The sequence below is a fragment of the Colletes latitarsis genome, chromosome 5, assembly GCF_051014445.1.
Source record: "Colletes latitarsis isolate SP2378_abdomen chromosome 5, iyColLati1, whole genome shotgun sequence".
Taxonomy (NCBI): Eukaryota; Metazoa; Arthropoda; class Insecta; order Hymenoptera; family Colletidae; genus Colletes; species Colletes latitarsis.
In genome coordinates, this window is record NC_135138.1 from 24,597,827 (window position 1) to 24,618,237 (window position 20,411).

Sequence of the window (20,411 nt, forward strand, 5' to 3'; positions counted from 1 at the left end):
ATAAAGTTGGACACCGTGTCACGCGATGGTTTCACCCACGCAAACAGTTGTGTATACTTCAACAAGGTTACGTTTTTAAAATCTAGTTAACTTGGTCGTACAACGTCCTTTGTTAAATACAAGTAATATTACTAAAAAAATAAATTGCATTACGTTTTGTATTATATTAAATCTTTAACTTCTATGTTGTTGGGCATTAACTTTTTACTCTAAGCGTGATGCGTTCTAACATTTATTATACAGGGTGTTCGGCCACACTTGGGAAAAATTTTAATGGGCGATTCTAGAGGCCAAAATAAGACGAAAATCAAGAATACCAATTTGTTGATGGAGGCTTCGTTAAACAGTTATTAACGTTTAAAATTCCGACCGTACTGAATTTTTTTCTCGAAAATGCGCAAGATTTCAGGGGTATGTCTAGTCACCAAAAATGATTGTAATTGACCCCTTCAACTAAACATAATTATTTTAGGACGATTTGAAACTTTTCAATTTTGTTGAAAAATTTGTCTACCGACTCGAATTTTTTTCTCGAAAATGCGTAGGATTTCGAGTGTATGCCTATTCACCAAAATTGATTGTAATTGACCCCTGCAACCGAAAATAATTTTTTCAGAATTAATTAAAAATTTTTTTTTTCGTCGAAAAATTTAAGCACCTACCCCCTGTCGATTTTTCTTAAAAATTCCTTTTTCATTTTTAGTAATTTTATTTGACGACCTACAGAAAAGTTGTCTAATACTTTTTTGTAGGTACCTATGAGCTCTACTTCAGAAAAAAGTTTCATTGAAATATATTCACAATTGTAAGAGTTATGGCTGTTTGAAAATTGGACTATTTTTATGGGGTTTTTCTCATTTTGCGGGGTCAAGGGTCAACTTTTCGAATATTTTTGCGATTTCTACATATTCTCCGCCAAAGTACGCGTAGTTTGCTTTTTTAAACATTAAAATCGTCCAATCCGTTCAGAAGTTATGATGTTTTAAAGATACGCATGAAATTTCAGTGAAACATATCAACGCTATGGTCAGACATGAAATTTTCAGTAATGAATTTTTTTCTCGAAACTGAGTAGAATTTCGGGAGTATGTTTGTTGACCAAAAATGCTTGCAATCGACCCCTGTAACTAGAAATAATTTTTCCAAGACGATTCGAAAGTCTTTTTTTCACCCAAAACTTTCAGCACTTACACGAATTTTTTTCTCGAAAGTGGATAGGATTTCGGATGTATGTGTATTCACCAAAAATGATTGTAATTGACCCCCGCAACCGAAAATAATTTTTCCAGAACAATTTGAAATTTTTGAATTTAAATGTTAATAACTTTTTAACGAAGGCTCCATCAACATATTGGTAGTCTTCATTTTCGTCTTATTTTGGCCACTAGAATCCTCCATTAAAATTTTTCCCAGGGGTGGGCGAACACTCTGTATACAGACCTTTTTGTAGAAAATTGAATTTCCTATAAAAAACATTAAAATGATGTTAAAATTTCGTTTTTCACGAAAAATATTCATTGGAAGTTAGTCAAAATTTTTAGTATCTTGTATAATTCAAATGCTTCTACTGTATCGGGATCTTACATATGCGTGTATCCGGCAACCGCTTTTGTGAAATAATAACAAATTATTTAAACAACATTATTATTTCGCTATAAATATATAACCAAATCTAACCTAATTTGTAAATAATATTCACTGCTAATTGAGTTTTAATACATAGATATTTCTTGAGGAACATTCAGAACATTTCTTTACGTTCCCCGACCACCATTTCGGGGTGGAGGCAGTTGTTCTGTAACTTCACCAAAATATAAATATATTAAGAAACTTCGCAGTTGATAAAAAAATGTCATAGAACATAAATTGTTGGAAATTTAATTTTCTACAAAAAAGGTCTCTTGATATTTTGCCATATTTCGCATAGTTACAGAGATATTTGCAGATTTATAAAAAACAGGAAATCTAGTTTAGTGGCTAAACCAGGCCCATTTGATACCTGTGACATGTACATTTTTTTCTTAAAATGACTCCAAGAACACAAATTTAACCGCTAAACAAGGGGCCACGGAAATCATAATCTCCCCATTTTACGTTAATAACAATATTAAATTGAAAATCAAATTCTGCAACCAAACAAATTCCTCGAATCGTTATTTATACAATAAAAAATGATGAAATGTTAGCATTACAATTTTTTATATCGGTTTTCGAGGTTCGTACCACTGTGCATGGAGTTTCCAATCCGATGGTTGCATGTGAAAGTTGCGAACGTTGAGACAGCACGGAACTAAAAACACGAAGGCTCTTTCTTTGGGTAATTGGCATGATTTTCGGTAATCATATGGCAGTTCGTTCGGTAAATAAACGTGAACCGAAGTTCAATACAAACAGCTAGTTAGTGTATTCCAGAAAAATATTTTTATACATCGCAACATGCAATTTGGCTCTGCGATGCCTCCTCCTGTCACGTCCAATGCTACGACGATACTCGAGCGCTTATCGACATTCTTTTGATTACCTTGAATTTTGATTTTAATAAAGCTGATATACTATCACGGAACGTCACGTTTGATTTGTGTAGCAATAAGTTTAAAACTATGACATTCAATTACAAATGTAGTTAATTATAGCGAGAATAAATACTCACAATTGCTAATGAGCAAAAAGTCATAATTATTATTCACTTATATAATCAACGTACTAAAAGGATGTATAAATGTTGGGAAATTTAAGAAATATTACAATGAAATTACTAAAACGAAAATTAAATTTAAGTTATGATTTATAAATAAACGAACAAGTTAAAATTGAGTTTATTATTCATGAATAACGTTTTTAATAACAAACAAGTAATACTAAGCGCAATTTATTTGTCTATAATTTTGAGATTATACAGGGTGTTCGGCCACCCCTGGGAAAAATTTTAATGGGGGATTCTGGAGGCCAAAGTAAGACGAAAAAGTTAAAAAGTTATTAACAATTAAATTCAAAAGTTTCAAATCGTTCTGGAAAAATTATTTTCGGTTGCAGGGGTCAATTACGCGCGGCAAGTTGTGGTAGGACAGTGATAGTGAAAAAATAATTAACTAGTTTTAATTTATTTATTACTATAACAATACACTACTCAGTAATTTCGATCACATATAAATGCTTTATAATTAAAGCCAAAGGCCCAAACTTGTCTAGAAACAGTCCTATTCCTGTCAGAAGACCCCGCTAACTTCCTTCATTGACACTGCAACACATATTCCTAGTTTTTACGGTTTTTTGAACAAATACACGGTTTCACATCACGTAAAACGTAATACATATTAACTTGAGAATATATGTATGTCAATTGAATTAATAAATAGTGTCTAAAGCTTATTATTATTATAATAACTACAGTAGTCTCCACATAAGTGACTGCATTTTTGCCCACTTAATTGTCCGCGCTATTCCCCATTAATGTCCGTTATCCCGATCGCGGACAATTAAATGGGCACTACCCTACCTAATTCAGTGTATATCTATATATATCAAGACGACATCTACCATAAAACACCCAAGTTTGTCGAGAAATAATTCACTTTTTACACACTAGATGGTATTCCAATTATTTACGATCGAAAACGAATTTTAATTTATCTATTAATGCAACAATATACAACTCAGTAATATAGATCACTTATAAATGGTTCACAATTAACGCCAAAGCTCCAAACTTGTCTAGATACAGTCCTATTCCTGTCAGAAGACCCCGCTAATTTCCTTCATTGACACTGCAACACATATTCCCAGTTTTTACGTTTCTTTGGCCAAATACACGATTTCACAACGTGGCAATCATAATACACATTCACTTGAGTCTGTATGTACGTCAATTTAATTAATAAAGAGTGTCTAAAACGTATTATTATTATAACAACTATGTAATTCATTGTATATCTATATATATCAAGACGACATCTACCATAAAACGCCCAAGTTTGTCGAAAAATAATTCATTTTTTACACACTAGATGGTATTCCAATTATTTACGATCGAAAACTAATTTTAATTTATTTATTAATGCAACAATAAAGTACTCTGTAATTTAGGTCACTTACAAATGCTTCACAATTAACGCCAAAGGTCCAAACTTGTCTAGAAACAGTTCTATACCTGTCAGAAGACATCGCTAACCTAAGACTCGGATTAACGGAATTAACGGACAGGAATGGGACTATTTCTAGACAAGTTTGGGCCTAAGGCATCAATTTTGAAGCATTTATAAGTGATCTAAATTAGTGAGTACTCTATCGTTGCATTAATAAATAAATTAAAATTAGTTTTCGATCGTAAATAATTGAGACGCCATCCAGTGTATAAAAAGTGAATTATTTCTCGACAAACTTGGACGTTTTATCGTAGATGTCGTCTTGATATATATAGATATACAGTGAATTACATGGTTATTATAATATTAATACGCTTTAGACACTGTCCATTAATTAGACTGACGTACATATAGTCGCAAGTTAATGTGTATTACGTTTTATGTGATGTGAAACTGCGTATTTGCTCGAGGAAACGTAAAAACTAGGAATATGTGTTGCAGTGTCAAAGAGGGAAGTTAGCGGGGTCTTCTAGCAGGAATAGGACTGTTTCTAGACAAGTTTGGTTCTTTGGCGTTAATTGTAAAGCATTTATAAGTGATCTAAATTACTAAGTACTTTATTGTAGCATTAACAAATAAGTTAAAATTAGTTTTCGATCGTAAATAATTGGAGTACCATCTAGGGTGTAAAAAGTGAATTATTTCTCGACAAACTTGGGCGTTTTATGGTAGATGTCGTCTTGATATATATAGATATATAGTGAATTAGGTAGAGTAATGCCCATTTAAGTGTCCGCGATCGGGATAACGGGCATTGATCGGGCCCATCATTAATCGTTAATTAATATAACTAAACGTTTAGTAAAATAATCAGTGTTGTAAGACTGTAGGACACAGATATTCCTTTCAAGTAAAAAACCCCTGTTTCACGTAAAAAAATCATAAATACCACGGACTGCGTTAATATTTCAAATTTTTTATATGAGAATATTATGTTTTAAAGAATCAGTAGGGTAAAAGATCCGATTATTATCACGTGAACGATCAATTTTAGAAATATTTCATTGTTTCTTTAATTAGTTATCCAAAGTATAAGGTTTTATTCTTATATATCATTACTCAGTGTCTTAAGTTTAAGAAAAAAAATCCTACAACTCTTAAAATCTCTATTTACAAACAAGACAATAAATGAATAAATAAATAATTAGGACATAAGAATATAACTTACTCAGTTTGTTATTCATCTTCATCACTTTCCCTCTATAGCTGATATGTTATATACTTGTTTATCTATGTTGTCTTTAATATACATTGTATTGTTAAATAATTTTAACATTGATGTCAATTACCAGTGAAAAAATGCATTCAACAGAAGCATTGGAATGGGGCAGGGTTAAACAAATCTTTCCCAATCTACCAATATTTTCAAACTGTAATTCCTCATTAAAATTATGGTATTCTTTAATTTTCTTGAAAGATTCAAAAATAGAAAAATTTTAATAAGCTTCCTTTTCTTCTTCATTAAAATAAGTGAGCAAAATATTCAATTTGTATCTAGTATTTTCTGTATCAATTTTAAAACTAAATTTTTTAAGAATTTGAAAGGTAATTGATAGACATAAAAATTACCATAACTTAACATATTATTCAAAATTAAAAATGTTTAATTTCGTTCAATTTATAAGTTGATATAGATTTATATTAAAAAATGTTCCTTTTATTATACACGATTTTCCAAAGTTTAAACTGTTATTACATTTGTGTATTATTTTTGTTCAAAATTGTAATTTATTCCAAAAAGATATTTTAACATTTTTGCTTTATGTGGTATTTATTTGTTATTTATTTTTGATAGAGATTAGATAAAACATTAAAATTTCTTAATTCAAGTAAAAGGTTGTTAAACTAATTTTTAACACTTATTTCTATAATGTAAAAATTTATTAGTTTATTAAATCAAGAAGAGAATATTTGCAATTCTTTTCGATATTACATTTATTTCATTCCTAGAAATTAAGTGACTAGAAAAGTGTTTGTGTACATAAAAAAATTTGTATCTGATAGTAAATGTACATGTATTTTTAATACAATTGTTTTATTTACAGTAGTTTATTGTATTATTAATGTATGAGAGTAGAATCAATGTACATTATTTAAACTTATAAATACAGGCTAACTTACCTAATTTACTATAAACGCTTTGTTGATGTAACACTATAAGCCTCTATACGTGTTCAAAAATTTTACCAATTAAATTTCTGCACTTTTATTCTGCAAATATTACATGATCAAACAAAAGTAATTGAGAGAAGTCAGCCTTTGATAATAATTAAACTATGAGTGTACATGACATTTTAAAATTAAACAATATATAATATACCTAAATAGTATATACATTTAACTAAGCATCAAAAAATTTTTAAAATAAAAGATATTTCTTCTTTAACAAACATATAAATATTTCCAATTTTTATTGGAAGTACGAATATCATACATATTTCACATTAGAGGAAATAATATAGTAACAATTTTTGTCACAAATCACCGATTAAAAAAAGTACCATTTGTCAATATTTAAGGTGATCAAAGTTTTCGTGGTCGGCCTCGTTTTCTCAATGTTGTAATTTTACTTGTCACTGATCTTGTAGTATGTAATTTCTTCTGAATATTTGCTATACACTTCGTATTCTTGTGTATATTTCCATGCTTTTTTAAGTGTTGTCCAAAGAGTAATCTAGATTTTATTAATTTCTGACAGACATGACATCTACGTATTTTTTCTGTAAAAACAATATGTAATGTATTGTAATGAAATATATAATTATTACAATGAATTATACAGGTTTGTCCGATAATTATGGAAAAGGACAATTATTTAAGTAATTTACCAGATTTTTTCGTTCCATGCTGCAGACAATGTGCTCTTAATAAGGCAGCACTTGGAAACCATCTACCGCAATCAGAACAACTTAGTTTTTTTACATCCCAGGTACAATTTAGTTGTTGATTTCTTTTTCTTTTAATTTTTTTAATCATAGACAGCTGCTTTTTTAGCTCTACAGACTCCTTCTTCTTTTCAATTTCTATAGATGGTCGTTCAATCGACGAATTACTAAATCTACGCTTCTTCCGTTGAGAATGTTCCGAACGTACATGACGAGCTAACGCGACTACTACATCGAATTTCTTCTGACATATTTTACAAGCATACTGTTTCTTAATTGGATCTTCGTTTGTTCTATTTCCATGTTTTATTTTTTGTTCATTAAACTGAATCGTATTTGATGGTGATTTTGAACAGACTCGTAAATGAGTTTCTAAAGCTCTTTGTTGCCTGAAATTCCTTGAACAGTGTTGACATTGCAGTAACATTGTTTTTGAATTTGTCTGTTGTGACTCATCATCAGAATCTCCTACCATAATAATTTCATTCTCTTTATCACTAGAATATTTATCTTTACTATCATCTATAGTTATCTCGACAACATCTCTTTTCGATTGCAGCATACTTTCTTCTTCGTCTATATCAATTTCAATAATTTCAACTTCTTTATGTTTGATCCTTTTTAATCTCTTTGATTCGTTGTGTCTCTGGCGATACCCAGAATGGCCTACAACTCTCCTTTTTCGTTTGCCCCTTTTCCTAACATTATTGTCTTCCTCGCTTAAAAGAGATGCCGGTTGTATGATTATTTCCGAATCTTCACGATTAACAAAAATTAACTGCTGCTTCCGAGATCTTTTAGTTTTACATTGTATTTGCGTTGTTTCGGGGGATGCACATTCAACAGAACCATTCGATAGATCTAAGTTTGTAGTATTCGATATTACGTCCATAGTCGAATCTTCTAGTGTTTCTAATAATTCTTGCTGGTTATTCATGAAATTTAACTTTCTCTCCATTAAAGTGTTGGAAATATGATTAGACAAATTGCAATTAGAATTTTGATGCAATGAATTTTCATACTCGGTTTCTTTAATATTTGTAAAATTATTGTGGTCTCTAGTAACTTTTTTATTTAGTTGTTTTTTCATCGATTTCGATTCGGCCATTTTTAAATTTTGAAGAGTCGCCTGAATTTCATCAAATGTTAGTTCAGAATCGGATTGATCACCCTCAAATAGAATATACTGTACTGTTGATTGTTCTATAATCTCATTATCGCTTTCATCGTCTTCTTGACAATCTTCGGAATTATCTGTAAAATTAAAAATGTTTTTACTAGTTACTAGTTCTCCTTCAACATTTCTTAACAGAACAAGCATAAACATAATTTACTAGTATTAAGGTAAACAAATATCTTTTATTAACTTTTCTGCAATTATACGTAAAATGAAATTTCGTAAAAAAATATATTTACTATAATATAAAATGTATAATGTTACTGTTCTTTACTAAATACATACCAATGTTTACAGAACAATCATCCATCATTAAGTATGTTACATCTGTCTGTTTGTTATCAGCTGCATATAGAATCTCAGGAACTTGTTTTATATCTAAATTTAAATCAGGATCTTCTATTAAAGTTGTATTTTCATCCCATTCATTTTCTTTCTTTAGTATTCTTTGAGTTTCAGTTGACAAAATTCCACTTTCATTATGCATTTGTATATCACCCAATGGTTCACTTTTAGGAAAAAATATTGGTGGTTGTGTAGTCAATAACTGCTTTTTTATTTGTGTTGGTTTCTTCACAGTTCTAACAGCACCTTCGCCTATTAATCTTTCAACATCTGCTCTGTAAATACAACCATTTCATTATTGAGTATCTATTAATTATGCACATAAAGAAAGCTTGTAATGCACATACTTCATAAGAAACTGAAAATTTGTTGGGGGTTCACCAAATTCATCATACATTGCTACAGCAAATATTTCATCTGAATCTTCAACTGCGTACAATGCTAATTGCTGACCAGCGGCAGTTACAAAAGTAGCTATAGTTTCTTCATCTCCATATTGATCGTCACTTACTACTTTATTGAAACCAATCTCAGATTCACTTTCCTCTGGTTCCGATAACTATCGAATCACACAGCATATAAAATTATACTATATATAATGTCACATAAGATGGTATATTTTCTATATTTGATAACAGCAGTAAAATGTAATATATCAGCTCTGTCTCAGTGCAACAAACAATTTTTATATATTATAAGTTTTTTTACAAAATTAAGTTATGTTTTTATATTTACCAATAGATTATGTTTATCGGTATGATTTTGAAGCCATTTTTCTTTAGTTACATTATTTCTAGATAGTGATACAGAATCTTCTATATATTCAACAGGCATTGTTGCATCTATGCTTTCTTCAAAATATTCAGAGGTTTCTTTAGGTTCACAAATAGCTTCTTCAGAAATTTGTTGATTTATGTCCATATTTTCTGCTACAATTATTTCTTCACCAACAACCTATATCAATTATTTCTTATTAATAACATTTAAAACACATAATTTATACAAAGAATATTGTTTTCAAATTTTTAAATGTATATATTAAAATATTCATTATGTTACCAATGTTTCTTCTATGTGCTCATATTTAGGTATATCCATGAATTCTGTTGAACTCTCTTCAATTGTACATGGTGTTTGTATAATTTCTTTGGAAATCATTTTTTTGTAACTATCAATATCATTCATAAATGACATATTTTTGTACTGTATTTTCTATCCACCAATATCACACTTTCTCAAATATATTAATAAAATGAAGGCTCTAGAAGACAGAATTAAAAAAATATATTCGAAAATAAGTTTGTGTTGGTAAGTTAATGATTAAACATTATCGAGGTCACTTAATATACAAAAGTGCAGTGCTAGAATATCGCTAGGGTTAGGTTAATCGTAAGTTATGATTTGCAAGTTAATAATTTTACTAACATTAAAAGCTAATTAAACGCATACTCTTTATATTTAATGGAAATCAATATGAATTACGAATACTCATACTTATAACTGTATTTGGGAAGAAATATACACAACCTTTTAACAACTTTTAAGTTTCATAACATCATAACCCAAATAAAGTAATTAATAATGGCAATCGTAAAATACATATGTATACATTTATATATATACACATATGTATATCGAGTTCTATGAGATTTCTTTAACGATCACTGCATTTTGTGTTTTACATATCAAAATATAGAACAGTGCATGAAACTATCGGATTTAACACAAGCTTCCGTCTTCCAATTTACGCCATACATAATTAATATTAGATGTATGTAAGACTTATGTCCTATACACATGTAGAAACATAACCCTAGGCTTTAAACATTGCACGCAGTGTTACCAAACGGCAGACCGATGCGCAAAAAATCTACCCCTCCACTTACATACACTAATGCACAGCCACGTGTACGTAAGCTTTTACGTTTCGGACAGCTTCGGGAATTCGAAAAGGAAGACGAATATGAATCTTTCCTTCTTGTTCTCGATGCAGCTAAAATCCTTCATCCTTCAAGGCTCATATTTGTCTTCTTTCTCAAATCCCCGAAGCTGTCCGACGCAGGCTTACGTACACGTGGCTGTACATTAGTGTGCGTAAGTGGTGGGACAGTTTCCTCCGGACACCGTCTTACCGTCTGGTAACACTATTCTTAGTGCACCTTTTTATTAGGAATTTTGACTCGATAATATAAATTTTTTATGACTCTATAACTAATTGACAAAGTAGCTAAAAATAACCATTTATGTAGAAATATAGCTCAATAAATAAAAGGTTTTTCAATATATGTAATAAGGATTGTAATATAGATTGCATGTTTTAAAATTGACTATTACTATCTACTATTTATGTAAAATATTTTATTGTAACATCGGTTCTCAATGAATATTATTAAACGACGTATTTAGCAATACATAGGCAATTCGAGAAGTAAGCCATTTCAGAATTTGTTGATTCTAAACTTGATCATCATCTTTCCCCCACTTTTCTCATTTGGACAAGTTTGGCACGTGATGTAAAATAACGTAGTACCTATATGTATAGGTGTGACTTGTCAGCTGATGCACCGTGAAGTATCGTCGTTGCATTCAATAAAAGTGTTTTGTTAAATTTTTTCAATTATCTTTACTCCTTCCATAGTAATGGCTCTTCATTCTGCAGGAAAAGGCAAACTCCTTGCTGTGATCGGAGATGAGGTAAATAAACTACATAACAAATTTAATCTTACATTTAACAGTTACTTATGAGTTTCATTTTAGGATACTTGTGTTGGATTCCTCTTGGGCGGAGTTGGCGAGATTAATAAGCATCGTCAACCCAATTTCTTGGTTGTAGATAAAAGTACGAAATGTCACGTATTTTGTTTTATATAAAAATTTATTTAATCTTAATGTCTGTCTGTGTCATCTCTTAATGTAAAAGTGATGTGTGCTACAATCTTCAATGAACTTAAATGAGTTTCTAATAATTAATGGTATGAATGAATAAAAATATATTTCGTATTATGTATTATTTCTAGATATAGCAGTAAGTGACATAGAAGATACATTTAAACGATTCATTAAACGAGATGATATTGATATTATCCTTATCAACCAAAATGTAAGTGTTATGTCTATGTTACAAGTAGTTAAGTTTAAGTAATATACAATTGAAGATTCTTTTTCATCTGTAACCTTAAAACAAATATATTCCATAAAAATTGGAATATACAGGGTGTTCGGCCACCCCTGGGAAAAATTTTAGTGGGAGATTCTAGAGACCAAAATAAGATGAAAATCAAGAATGCTAATTTGTTGATGGAGGCTTTGTTAAAAAGTTATTAATGTTTAAAGTTCCGCCTGTACTGAATTTTTTTTCTAAAAAGTGGGTAGAATTTCGGGGGTAAGTCTATTCACCAAAAATTATTGTAATTGACCTCCGCAACCAAAAATAATTTTTCCAGCACGATTTGAAATTTTTTAATTTTGTCGAAAAATTTCACACCTCGAATTTTTTTCTCGAAAGTGGGTAGGATTTCGAGGGTATGTTTAATAACCAAAAATGATTATAATTGACCCCCGCAACCGAAAATAATTTTTCCAGAACGATTTGAAATTTTTTTTTCGTCGAAAAATTTAGACACCTACTCTGACGATTTTTCTTAAAAATTTGTTTGACGTTCTACAGAAAAGTTGTCTAATACTTTTTTGTAGGTACCCATGGGCTCTGCTTCAGAAAAAAATTTAAATGAGATACCTTTACTATTGTAGGAGTTATAGTCGTTTGAAAATTGGACTAGTTTTAGGGGGTTTTTCTCACTTTACAGTGTCATGGAATAACTTTTCCAATATTGCTAGAATTTCTACATATTCTCCACTAAAATACGCATTGTTTGCATTTTGAAAAATTAAAATCCTCCAATCCGTTCAGGAGTTATGACATTTCAAAGATTCACATGATACTTCAGGGAAGCATTTCTGGCCTCACATTAGATTTCTTTGTTTTTTCTCGAAAGTGCGTAGGATTTCGAGATATGTCTATTCACCAAAAATGCTTGTAATTGACCCCTGTAACTAAATATAATTTTTTTAGTATGATTTGAAATTTTTTAATTTCGTCTGATTTCAGTACGTACTAGAATTTTTTTCACAAACGTGAGTAGGATTTCAGGGGTATGTGTATTCACCAGATATGATTGTAATTGAGCCCCACAACTAAAAATAATTTTTTCAGAATGATTTGAAATTTTTTAATTTAATTTTTTAATAACTTTTTAACGAAGTCTCAGTTAAGAAATTGATATCTTTCAGGAAGCTTGGGACGTTCTCTTAGCCTTTCTGTTTTCTTCGGTTGCGGGGGTCAATTACAATCATTTTTGATGAATACACATACGCCCGAAGTTCTACGCACTTTCAAGAAAAAAATTCTTTACCGAAAATATACTGTGTGGCCAGAAATGTTTTCCCGAAATTTCGTGCGTATGTTTAAAAAATCATAACTTCTAGACGGATTGAAGAATTTTAATGATTCAAAATTCAAACATTGCCTATTAATGGTGCTCTGGAGCCCCAGAAAAATGGGCTGAAGTAATACATTGGATGTAAGGTCTACTTGTATACCTCGTCTGTGGGCAAGAACTACTATCGCGTACACGCAGATTAAAACGTTAATAACTTTTTGACGAAGCCTCAATCAAAAAATTGATATTCTTGATTTTCGTCTTATTTTGGCCTCTAGAATCTCCCATTAAAATTTTTCCCAGGGGTGGCCGAACACCCTGTATAATTATAATATTTTACCTTAGTTTGTTTTGTTATTTATAATCACATAGTTCAATTGAAAATTAATACCTATCTAAGATCACAATCTGTGTTCTTGTTTAAGGTGGCAGAAATGATTCGTCATGTAATTGATAGTCATACACAACCTATACCATCAGTCTTAGAAATTCCCAGTAAAGATCATCCGTACGATGCCACTAAAGATTCCATTTTAAGACGCGCCAAGGTAACGTTACATTATTTATTTATCCAAAATTAGTAATTAATATTTCTATATCACATTAAAAGCCCGTTCGAAATATTATTTTTATACGAAGCAGTCGGTAGTTAATAGTAATGAAAGTATTTTAAAATGTTAAATCGTTTGCAACCAAGACTTTTTCAATAGTTCAGTTAAATAGCCTTTCTAATTTTACTTTACAGGGAATGTTTAATCCAGAAGATATGCACTAATCCATGTACATAAAATGTTGAGCCATATGAAAATTACAAATATATATGATTTGTATGGCACCTATTAATCTTTGTATTTAATGTTACTTTGTTATTATAGTACACTTGTAAAGAATAGAAACATGTACAACATTCCATTATTTATTTTACTTTTCAATAGCTTACTAAACATTTCTTGTAAAATATGTGTATAAATTTTGCCCTATATAAACAGGTGGTATCACTTAAAGTAATTTTAAATAAATATACTTTATGGTACTGTTACATATACAAAATTTAATAGCGTGAATTAATAAATATATTATAAATATTATAAGAGGAAGTAACTTCTTGTTACAGAACAATACAAACAATTGCATTTAAAAATATACTTGAAAATATAAAGTATGTGGGAAATTAATAAATGACATAAATGAAATAAAACTATATAACCTATGTTAAAAATTATTATTTTATCAGAATTTTAAACAAAAATTAGGATTAAAAATAATATTAACAGTCACGTGTATATTTTTTTATACATGCGTATTCAGAAGTTGAAACATTTTATTTACAATAATTAGAAATTTATTTTTTACTAATATGTAACATTACGCAAATGTAATATACATATATTATTCGCATCACAGAAATTATGATTAATATTATTATATATTATTCTTTGAAATATATAACATTAACAATATAGTACAAATAATGAAGAACTAATTCTTCATTATATAATTTTGTTATCTGTAGCCTTGTTTAATTCTCAAAGTTTGGAATTTCCACTAAGACCAAAGACAAGTCAAAATAACTCAGAATATACATATATAGCTTGCTATATTTTAGTAATTAATTTTCCAAAATACGTTTTTGAAAAGTGTATATTAATCGGAAAGAAGAAAATATACATATGTATTATCTATGACCAGAGTTTGATGCCTGAGGATTAATACTGTCTAAGAAAATTTGAAGACATATCTTCCTTTAGTAACAAAATTTTGCTATAGCATATATAATAACTCTTATAAAACACGTTGAATTCAGATATTTGATTTAAAAAATTAGCGTTTTATTTTGTAATGTTTTCTTGGCAAAGTAAAATATATAGAACAGAAAATATATTAATTCTTATAAGAATAAATTTTCACTCATAAATACTCACATAAAGAGGAACACAATTATTAGAAGTAATACCAAATCACACTACATACAACCGAATAAAACACGGTTATAGTTTTTCAAAATAAATTATAATAGATAATGATAACTAATTTATGTAAGACAGAGAGCAATCTTACTTACTTGTTTTACATGTACAATCTTTGTTTATAAAGAATGCAGTCTGTGGTACTTATTAGTGACACATGGGTCACATAGTACATACATGATTAGCATTAAAGCAATAAAACATCAGAAATGTTTTTTCAATTTGAATTGTTTTTAGATTCATTATAATACTAGGATTTAAAAATCACGTTCTTCAGTGGCAGACATAAATAATTTTTGTACGGCGTAAGTGATTTCAACTAAAAACGGAAAAGTCGTAAAATTATTAAAGTACAAAAAAAAAAATAATTAAAATTAATCATTAAATTGTAATGGGTATGCAAGACTACAAAACAAAAGCGAATTATTACATACAATTAATTTGTTGAAACCACATAGGTTTATTTTTCCATTTGATGCCAACAAAATAAGCTGGAATACCAGATAAAGTTATCAGGGCTCCTATACCAACTTCATACGGTCTTTCATAGCAGGGAACAAACACTAAAAATGCACATATAGCCACAAATGTGATGGGAATCCATAAGGGCATCTGTAAAATATGTTAATTAAAATGTAAAATTTTCAGTTTATAGTAAAATTTATTAAATTACCTTAATTGGTCGATTCATGTTTGGTCGTTTATAACGAAGCCATAGGACGCCAGCTACTGATAGCATAATGAAAAATGACTCAACTATGCTGCAATACGTGATCAATACAAGAATATCACTTGTACACAGCATAATTAGAGATAAAATACACTATAAACAATAGGAAAAACGTCTATATTAATGTTGTTTTAAAAACTTATACCTTACAATAAAATGTGTTCTATTTGAATACATACAAGAAAGACTAAAGCAGGTGTAGGTGTAAATCTTGTAATATTAATATGACTTAACATTGAAGGAAAATGACCATTTCTAGCGCCAACAAAACACATTCGAGATGATGTCATGATATGAACGCTCAATCCCCCAAATGCGGATATAGCTACCATTACAGGTATTATCCATGCCATGATACCAAGAAGTTCGGCACCAAAATTCTAACAAAAATTCGTAACGTTAGTTTTTTAAAATATAATTATATGTACGTGTTTCTTCTAACAACTTTTAATATAACAGATAAAGAAAATAGTACTAACCACAGCTATGGCACGAGAAGCAATCATAGCAGTTGGAGTTAAAACCGATAAGTAAGCTACATTTGCTAATACATAGATGAAAGTAACTAATGGCAGTGATATGTAGATAGCTCGTGGCAAATTTCTATAACATTAAATCATTTTTTTAGTATTCAAAAATATAAAGATAACAATTTTACATTAATTTGGCCACGTACATATAAGGGTCTTTTAATTCTTCTGTCATAAAATTTAAATAATTCCATCCAGAATACGAAAATATTCCAGAATAGAAGGCAACTGCAATTTTACCGGGCTCCGTAATAGTGTTTTCAAAGGAATTTTCAAAATTTTCTGTATGACCTATATCAAATGATTAATGCATACAGAATTAATTAATCAAACAAGATTTTCAAATTTCATACAAAGATACATCAACTTGTATTTGTAATAATTTAGCTACCAATAATATAAATTACAGAAAGAAAGAGTGCAGTCTTAAAGAAGCCTTTATTCACGTTCTGATTTTCTAGTTTAAGTTCATTTATAGAATATAAATATAAATGTTATTAAAATCTGAAGATGATTTTAAATTACGAGATCGAAATATGAAGCCTGTTTAAAACTGCAAAATTATCTTCCTTTTTATTACACATACAGGGTGTTCGGCCACCCCTGGGAAAAATTTTAATGGGAGATTCTAGAGGCCAAAATAAGACGAAAATCAAGGATACTAATTTGTTGATTGAGGCTTCGTTAAAAAGTTATTAAAAAATTAAATTAAAAAATTTTAAATCCTTCACGGAAAAATTATTTTCAGTTGCGGGGATCAATTACAATCATTTTTGGTGAATACACATACCCCCGAAATCCTACGTACTTTCGAGAAAAAAATTCTTTACCGAAAATATACTTTGTGGCCGGAAATGTTTCTATAACTTTCTAACAAAGCCTCAATCAACAAATTAGTATCCTTGATTTTCGTCTTATTTTGGCGTCTAGAATCTCCCTTTAAAATTTTTCCCAGGGGTGGCCGAACATCTTGTATTAGTATCTCTATTAATATAAAAATTATACTTACCCAGTAATAACCAAACCATTCCAGCAACAATTATAATTACTAATGCACCAACTTTAGCAAACATAAATACATTTTGCATTTTCGATGTTTCTTTGACATCGTAACAGTTTGCAAATGTAAGTAAACCTATTAAAAAATTAAGACTATGTATTGTAGAAAACTAATCAGACCAGGTCTAAACCATGTGAGCAATTATTGATAGACAGTATTAAGACTAAGGTGTGTTCCTAACAGAAAAATATTAAACATGGACAGAGTTTATAAAGTTTACATCTAAAAAAAATATCTTACAAATAGTGACTGCTGCTATTAATCGTATACCATTGTCTGGGATAGTACAATTTGGAAAGAATGGTTGCAAAACATATTCAGCAAATGTTAATCCCATAATAGCATTTGTAGTTGGTCTGTAAATAAACAGCTTTGTAAAATTATAATTATTTCCTCTTCTAAACAGTATTTACTGTTCTAATCCCTTCACTTAGAAAAAGTAACTTACACAAAGATTAAATTAGCAGCCCATAAGTACAAAAAAGCAGGTAATGCTCCAAAAGCTTCATAAATATAAGCATAATCTCCACCACTACGAGGTATACAAGTTCCCAATTCCGCATAGCATAATGCCCCAATCATAGAAAGTAGACCACATAAAACCCAAACAATTAAAGATACCCCAACACTGCCTACTTCCTGAATTACACCTTTTGGAGAAATGAAAATACCTAAACAAGCATAATAGTTGGTTTTACTAATATATGTATATTCTTTTGGTGAAGTACAATATTAGTTGTAATATGTGTTTATTATGAAAATCAATTACGTATGAAAAAACTATTTCGTTAATATTTACTTAAGGGGGGAAATCATTGTGACGGATTGAAGAATCAAAATTTTTTTTGATCTCTTTTCAATACTTGTAGTTTTAAGAATGCCCCCCTAAATAATTAATGTAAAATTCGCAAAAATGACAAAATTATAGAAGATTTGGTAGATGTAGAAAATGTAATATACGTAACGCTTGACACTAACTAACTAACCGTTTATTTCGGGATTATTTATTTATTAATTTATTCATTTGAAATTCTTTTATTATTTCTGCTGTGGTAAAGGATTCATATTTAGTGTAGAGCGATAAGTGGTGTGAATGAAATGTACTAGTACCCGACTACTACCGGTACCCGAGGTCCAATTGGCAACTTATTTAGCCGTAATCCAATTTAACGATGGCTATTCAGGATTATTATAAATAATGAAAGACCCCGATATTAAAATTGGACTTTGCGTTTCCGCTGCTGAGCGAAAACACAAAAATGGGACACATTACGCTTGGTTGAAGGAAAAAGGAGATGACGATGATCTTTCTACAGAAGATACGTTTTGGGGTCCTGAAGTGAATGCCCTTTAGAAAGTTTAAAAACTCCAATGTTATTTCATAGATAATTTGGTGCAAAACTTTGAACGCGTTTTTCTCAAAACTACATTATTCAAACTGGCCGGCTCAATAACTCAGTCAATTTTCATCCGTTTTACTTGAAATTTTCTATGGTATTTCCTAATTCTATTCTCTTCAGTTGCACGTACGGAGTTTTCGATTGAATATGTTTCGACGTGGTGTTAAAAGAAATATTGATTTTATCACAGTTTTTTGAGATTTTTCCTTCAAAGTTCCACCATTTTATAATAAATAATTATTTTTAAAAGTTGTTTCACAACTTGCAGTGAAAAATTATACGTTCGCCCGTTTTCAACAAATTTTTGGAGGCCTCTCTTACTGGTTCCTATTATGTCTAATAATTAATATTTTTGTACGAAATTTTGACACAAAGTAGTTTGAGAAATGTATTTTCGAAAACATTAAATATTTATTAGAAAAAGTTTCAAAGTTATCTCCAAAAAAATTCTTGAAAATTGCTTTTATTTTCAGCCGGCACGATGGTTTCCCCCTTTAAATGTAAAAATAATTTTAGGTATAATAAATACCTTATGTAGAATATGTAAATTATACGTGTTTTTAATAAATACTAAAATTGTAAAATGGTGTTTACCTGAACCGCATATGATTCCTAAAATAATTGCAACACCTTCCAAAAGACCAAGTTGTTTTTTCATTTGTACTTTTCCATCATTACCAATTCGTTTTTGATTCCGTGACTCGTTATCCGAATTTATTAATTGCATTTCTTTAGGAGATTCATCAAATAATTGAGATATCATTTTGTCTAAATGAAATGAACACAAATATTGTATGAATTATAATAAACAATATAAGAATGACATAGATAACTAATATATTAACTTTCTAATAATCTACAAGAAATAATTATTCTTCAATTATATTTGACATATGGATAGTAAAAGTTTTTAATATTTTGAATAATCTCTTTAATCTTTAGATAAAATATTTAAAAGTAAAATTTTTAAATTGTTATTTGAACACAGAATTAATAACATAAAATAAATATTAAGTAAGAAAACGATTATTTGTATTATAAATTAATTGTTGTTATAAAACATTATTTTCTCATTCATACTTATTATTTTTAGTTTTATAAAGAAAATTTACATACCTTTATAAAAGACAAATATTTTGTAGATAAACTATAATACTGAGTGTTTTTTGGTACAAGAAATTAAAGGTACAAATCTACCTATTGTACAAAATTCAAATGTGCAGGTATTATCTATGTACGTTGATTCTTTGCATTCTTTCTCGAATGTAGATCATCTAAAAATGAAAGTGCCTTAGTATTATTTTCGAAAACACGAAGTAAACTCAATTATAATTTACTGTAATACCTGAATTATAAAAATAATGAAATAAATGATTGATATCTTTCTTATACCACAAAATCCTAGTTTAAATACTTCTACTAAAATATAAAACAGATGTAGGTTATACATGTGAAAAACACACGTGCTTTAAGACCGATTTAAGGGTTGGTTTGCATTGTTGTGTAACAAGAGGTTTAAATTTTTTAATTTACGAGGGGTAATCATATAAAAAATCAGTTTTTATTTGATATTATTAATATACGTATTAATATCAACAACATATTTTTCAATAAATGTTATATATTTAAATGAAAATCGAATGTCTGATGCAATTTAAATTTAAGGTACATAATACCATAGACTAAGGATAGAATAGACCTATCTGGTTTCCACTAAAAATAAGACATAAATAGAT

The 20,411-nt window shown here is 29.4% G+C and overlaps 3 protein-coding genes across 6 annotated transcripts; 1 reads left to right on the top strand and 2 right to left on the bottom strand.

Moving 5' to 3' along the window:
- Window positions 1-6,120: 6,120 nt before the first annotated feature.
- LOC143341909 (uncharacterized) lies at window positions 6,121-10,309 on the bottom strand. 3 transcript variants are annotated; one of them, XM_076765306.1, is made up of 7 exons: window positions 10,077-10,309; window positions 9,609-9,810; window positions 9,285-9,503; window positions 8,897-9,108; window positions 8,490-8,824; window positions 6,971-8,281; window positions 6,121-6,862 (listed from the first exon to the last, which is right to left on the bottom strand). In XM_076765306.1, exons 2-7 carry the CDS (start codon window positions 9,741-9,743, stop codon window positions 6,666-6,668), a joined length of 2,409 nt encoding a protein of 802 aa, XP_076621421.1. In that variant the 5' UTR covers window positions 9,744-9,810; window positions 10,077-10,309; the 3' UTR covers window positions 6,121-6,665. The 3 variants fall into 3 exon arrangements, with proteins under 3 accessions (XP_076621421.1, XP_076621423.1, XP_076621422.1); XM_076765308.1 differs by having other exon boundaries at window positions 9,999-10,309; XM_076765307.1 differs by having other exon boundaries at window positions 9,975-10,309.
- Window positions 10,310-11,079: 770 nt separating this feature from the next.
- Vha14-1 (V-type proton ATPase subunit Vha14-1) lies at window positions 11,080-14,007 on the top strand. Its single transcript, XM_076765742.1, has 5 exons — window positions 11,080-11,243; window positions 11,307-11,388; window positions 11,567-11,649; window positions 13,414-13,536; window positions 13,734-14,007. The coding sequence occupies exons 1-5, from the start codon at window positions 11,190-11,192 to the stop codon at window positions 13,761-13,763; spliced, it is 372 nt and encodes a 123-aa protein (XP_076621857.1). The 5' UTR covers window positions 11,080-11,189; the 3' UTR covers window positions 13,764-14,007.
- Window positions 14,008-14,388: 381 nt separating this feature from the next.
- Gb (solute carrier family 7 member genderblind) lies at window positions 14,389-20,333 on the bottom strand. Of its 2 annotated transcripts, XM_076765725.1 has the most exons (12): window positions 20,021-20,333; window positions 19,792-19,949; window positions 19,270-19,443; window positions 17,724-17,946; window positions 17,516-17,631; window positions 17,225-17,350; window positions 16,362-16,506; window positions 16,165-16,288; window positions 15,865-16,065; window positions 15,629-15,778; window positions 15,390-15,567; window positions 14,389-15,274 (listed from the first exon to the last, which is right to left on the bottom strand). In XM_076765725.1, exons 3-12 carry the CDS (start codon window positions 19,436-19,438, stop codon window positions 15,213-15,215), a joined length of 1,494 nt encoding a protein of 497 aa, XP_076621840.1. In that variant the 5' UTR covers window positions 19,439-19,443; window positions 19,792-19,949; window positions 20,021-20,333; the 3' UTR covers window positions 14,389-15,212. The 2 variants fall into 2 exon arrangements, with proteins under 2 accessions (XP_076621840.1, XP_076621841.1); XM_076765726.1 differs by having other exon boundaries at window positions 19,792-20,333.
- Window positions 20,334-20,411: the final 78 nt, after the last annotated feature.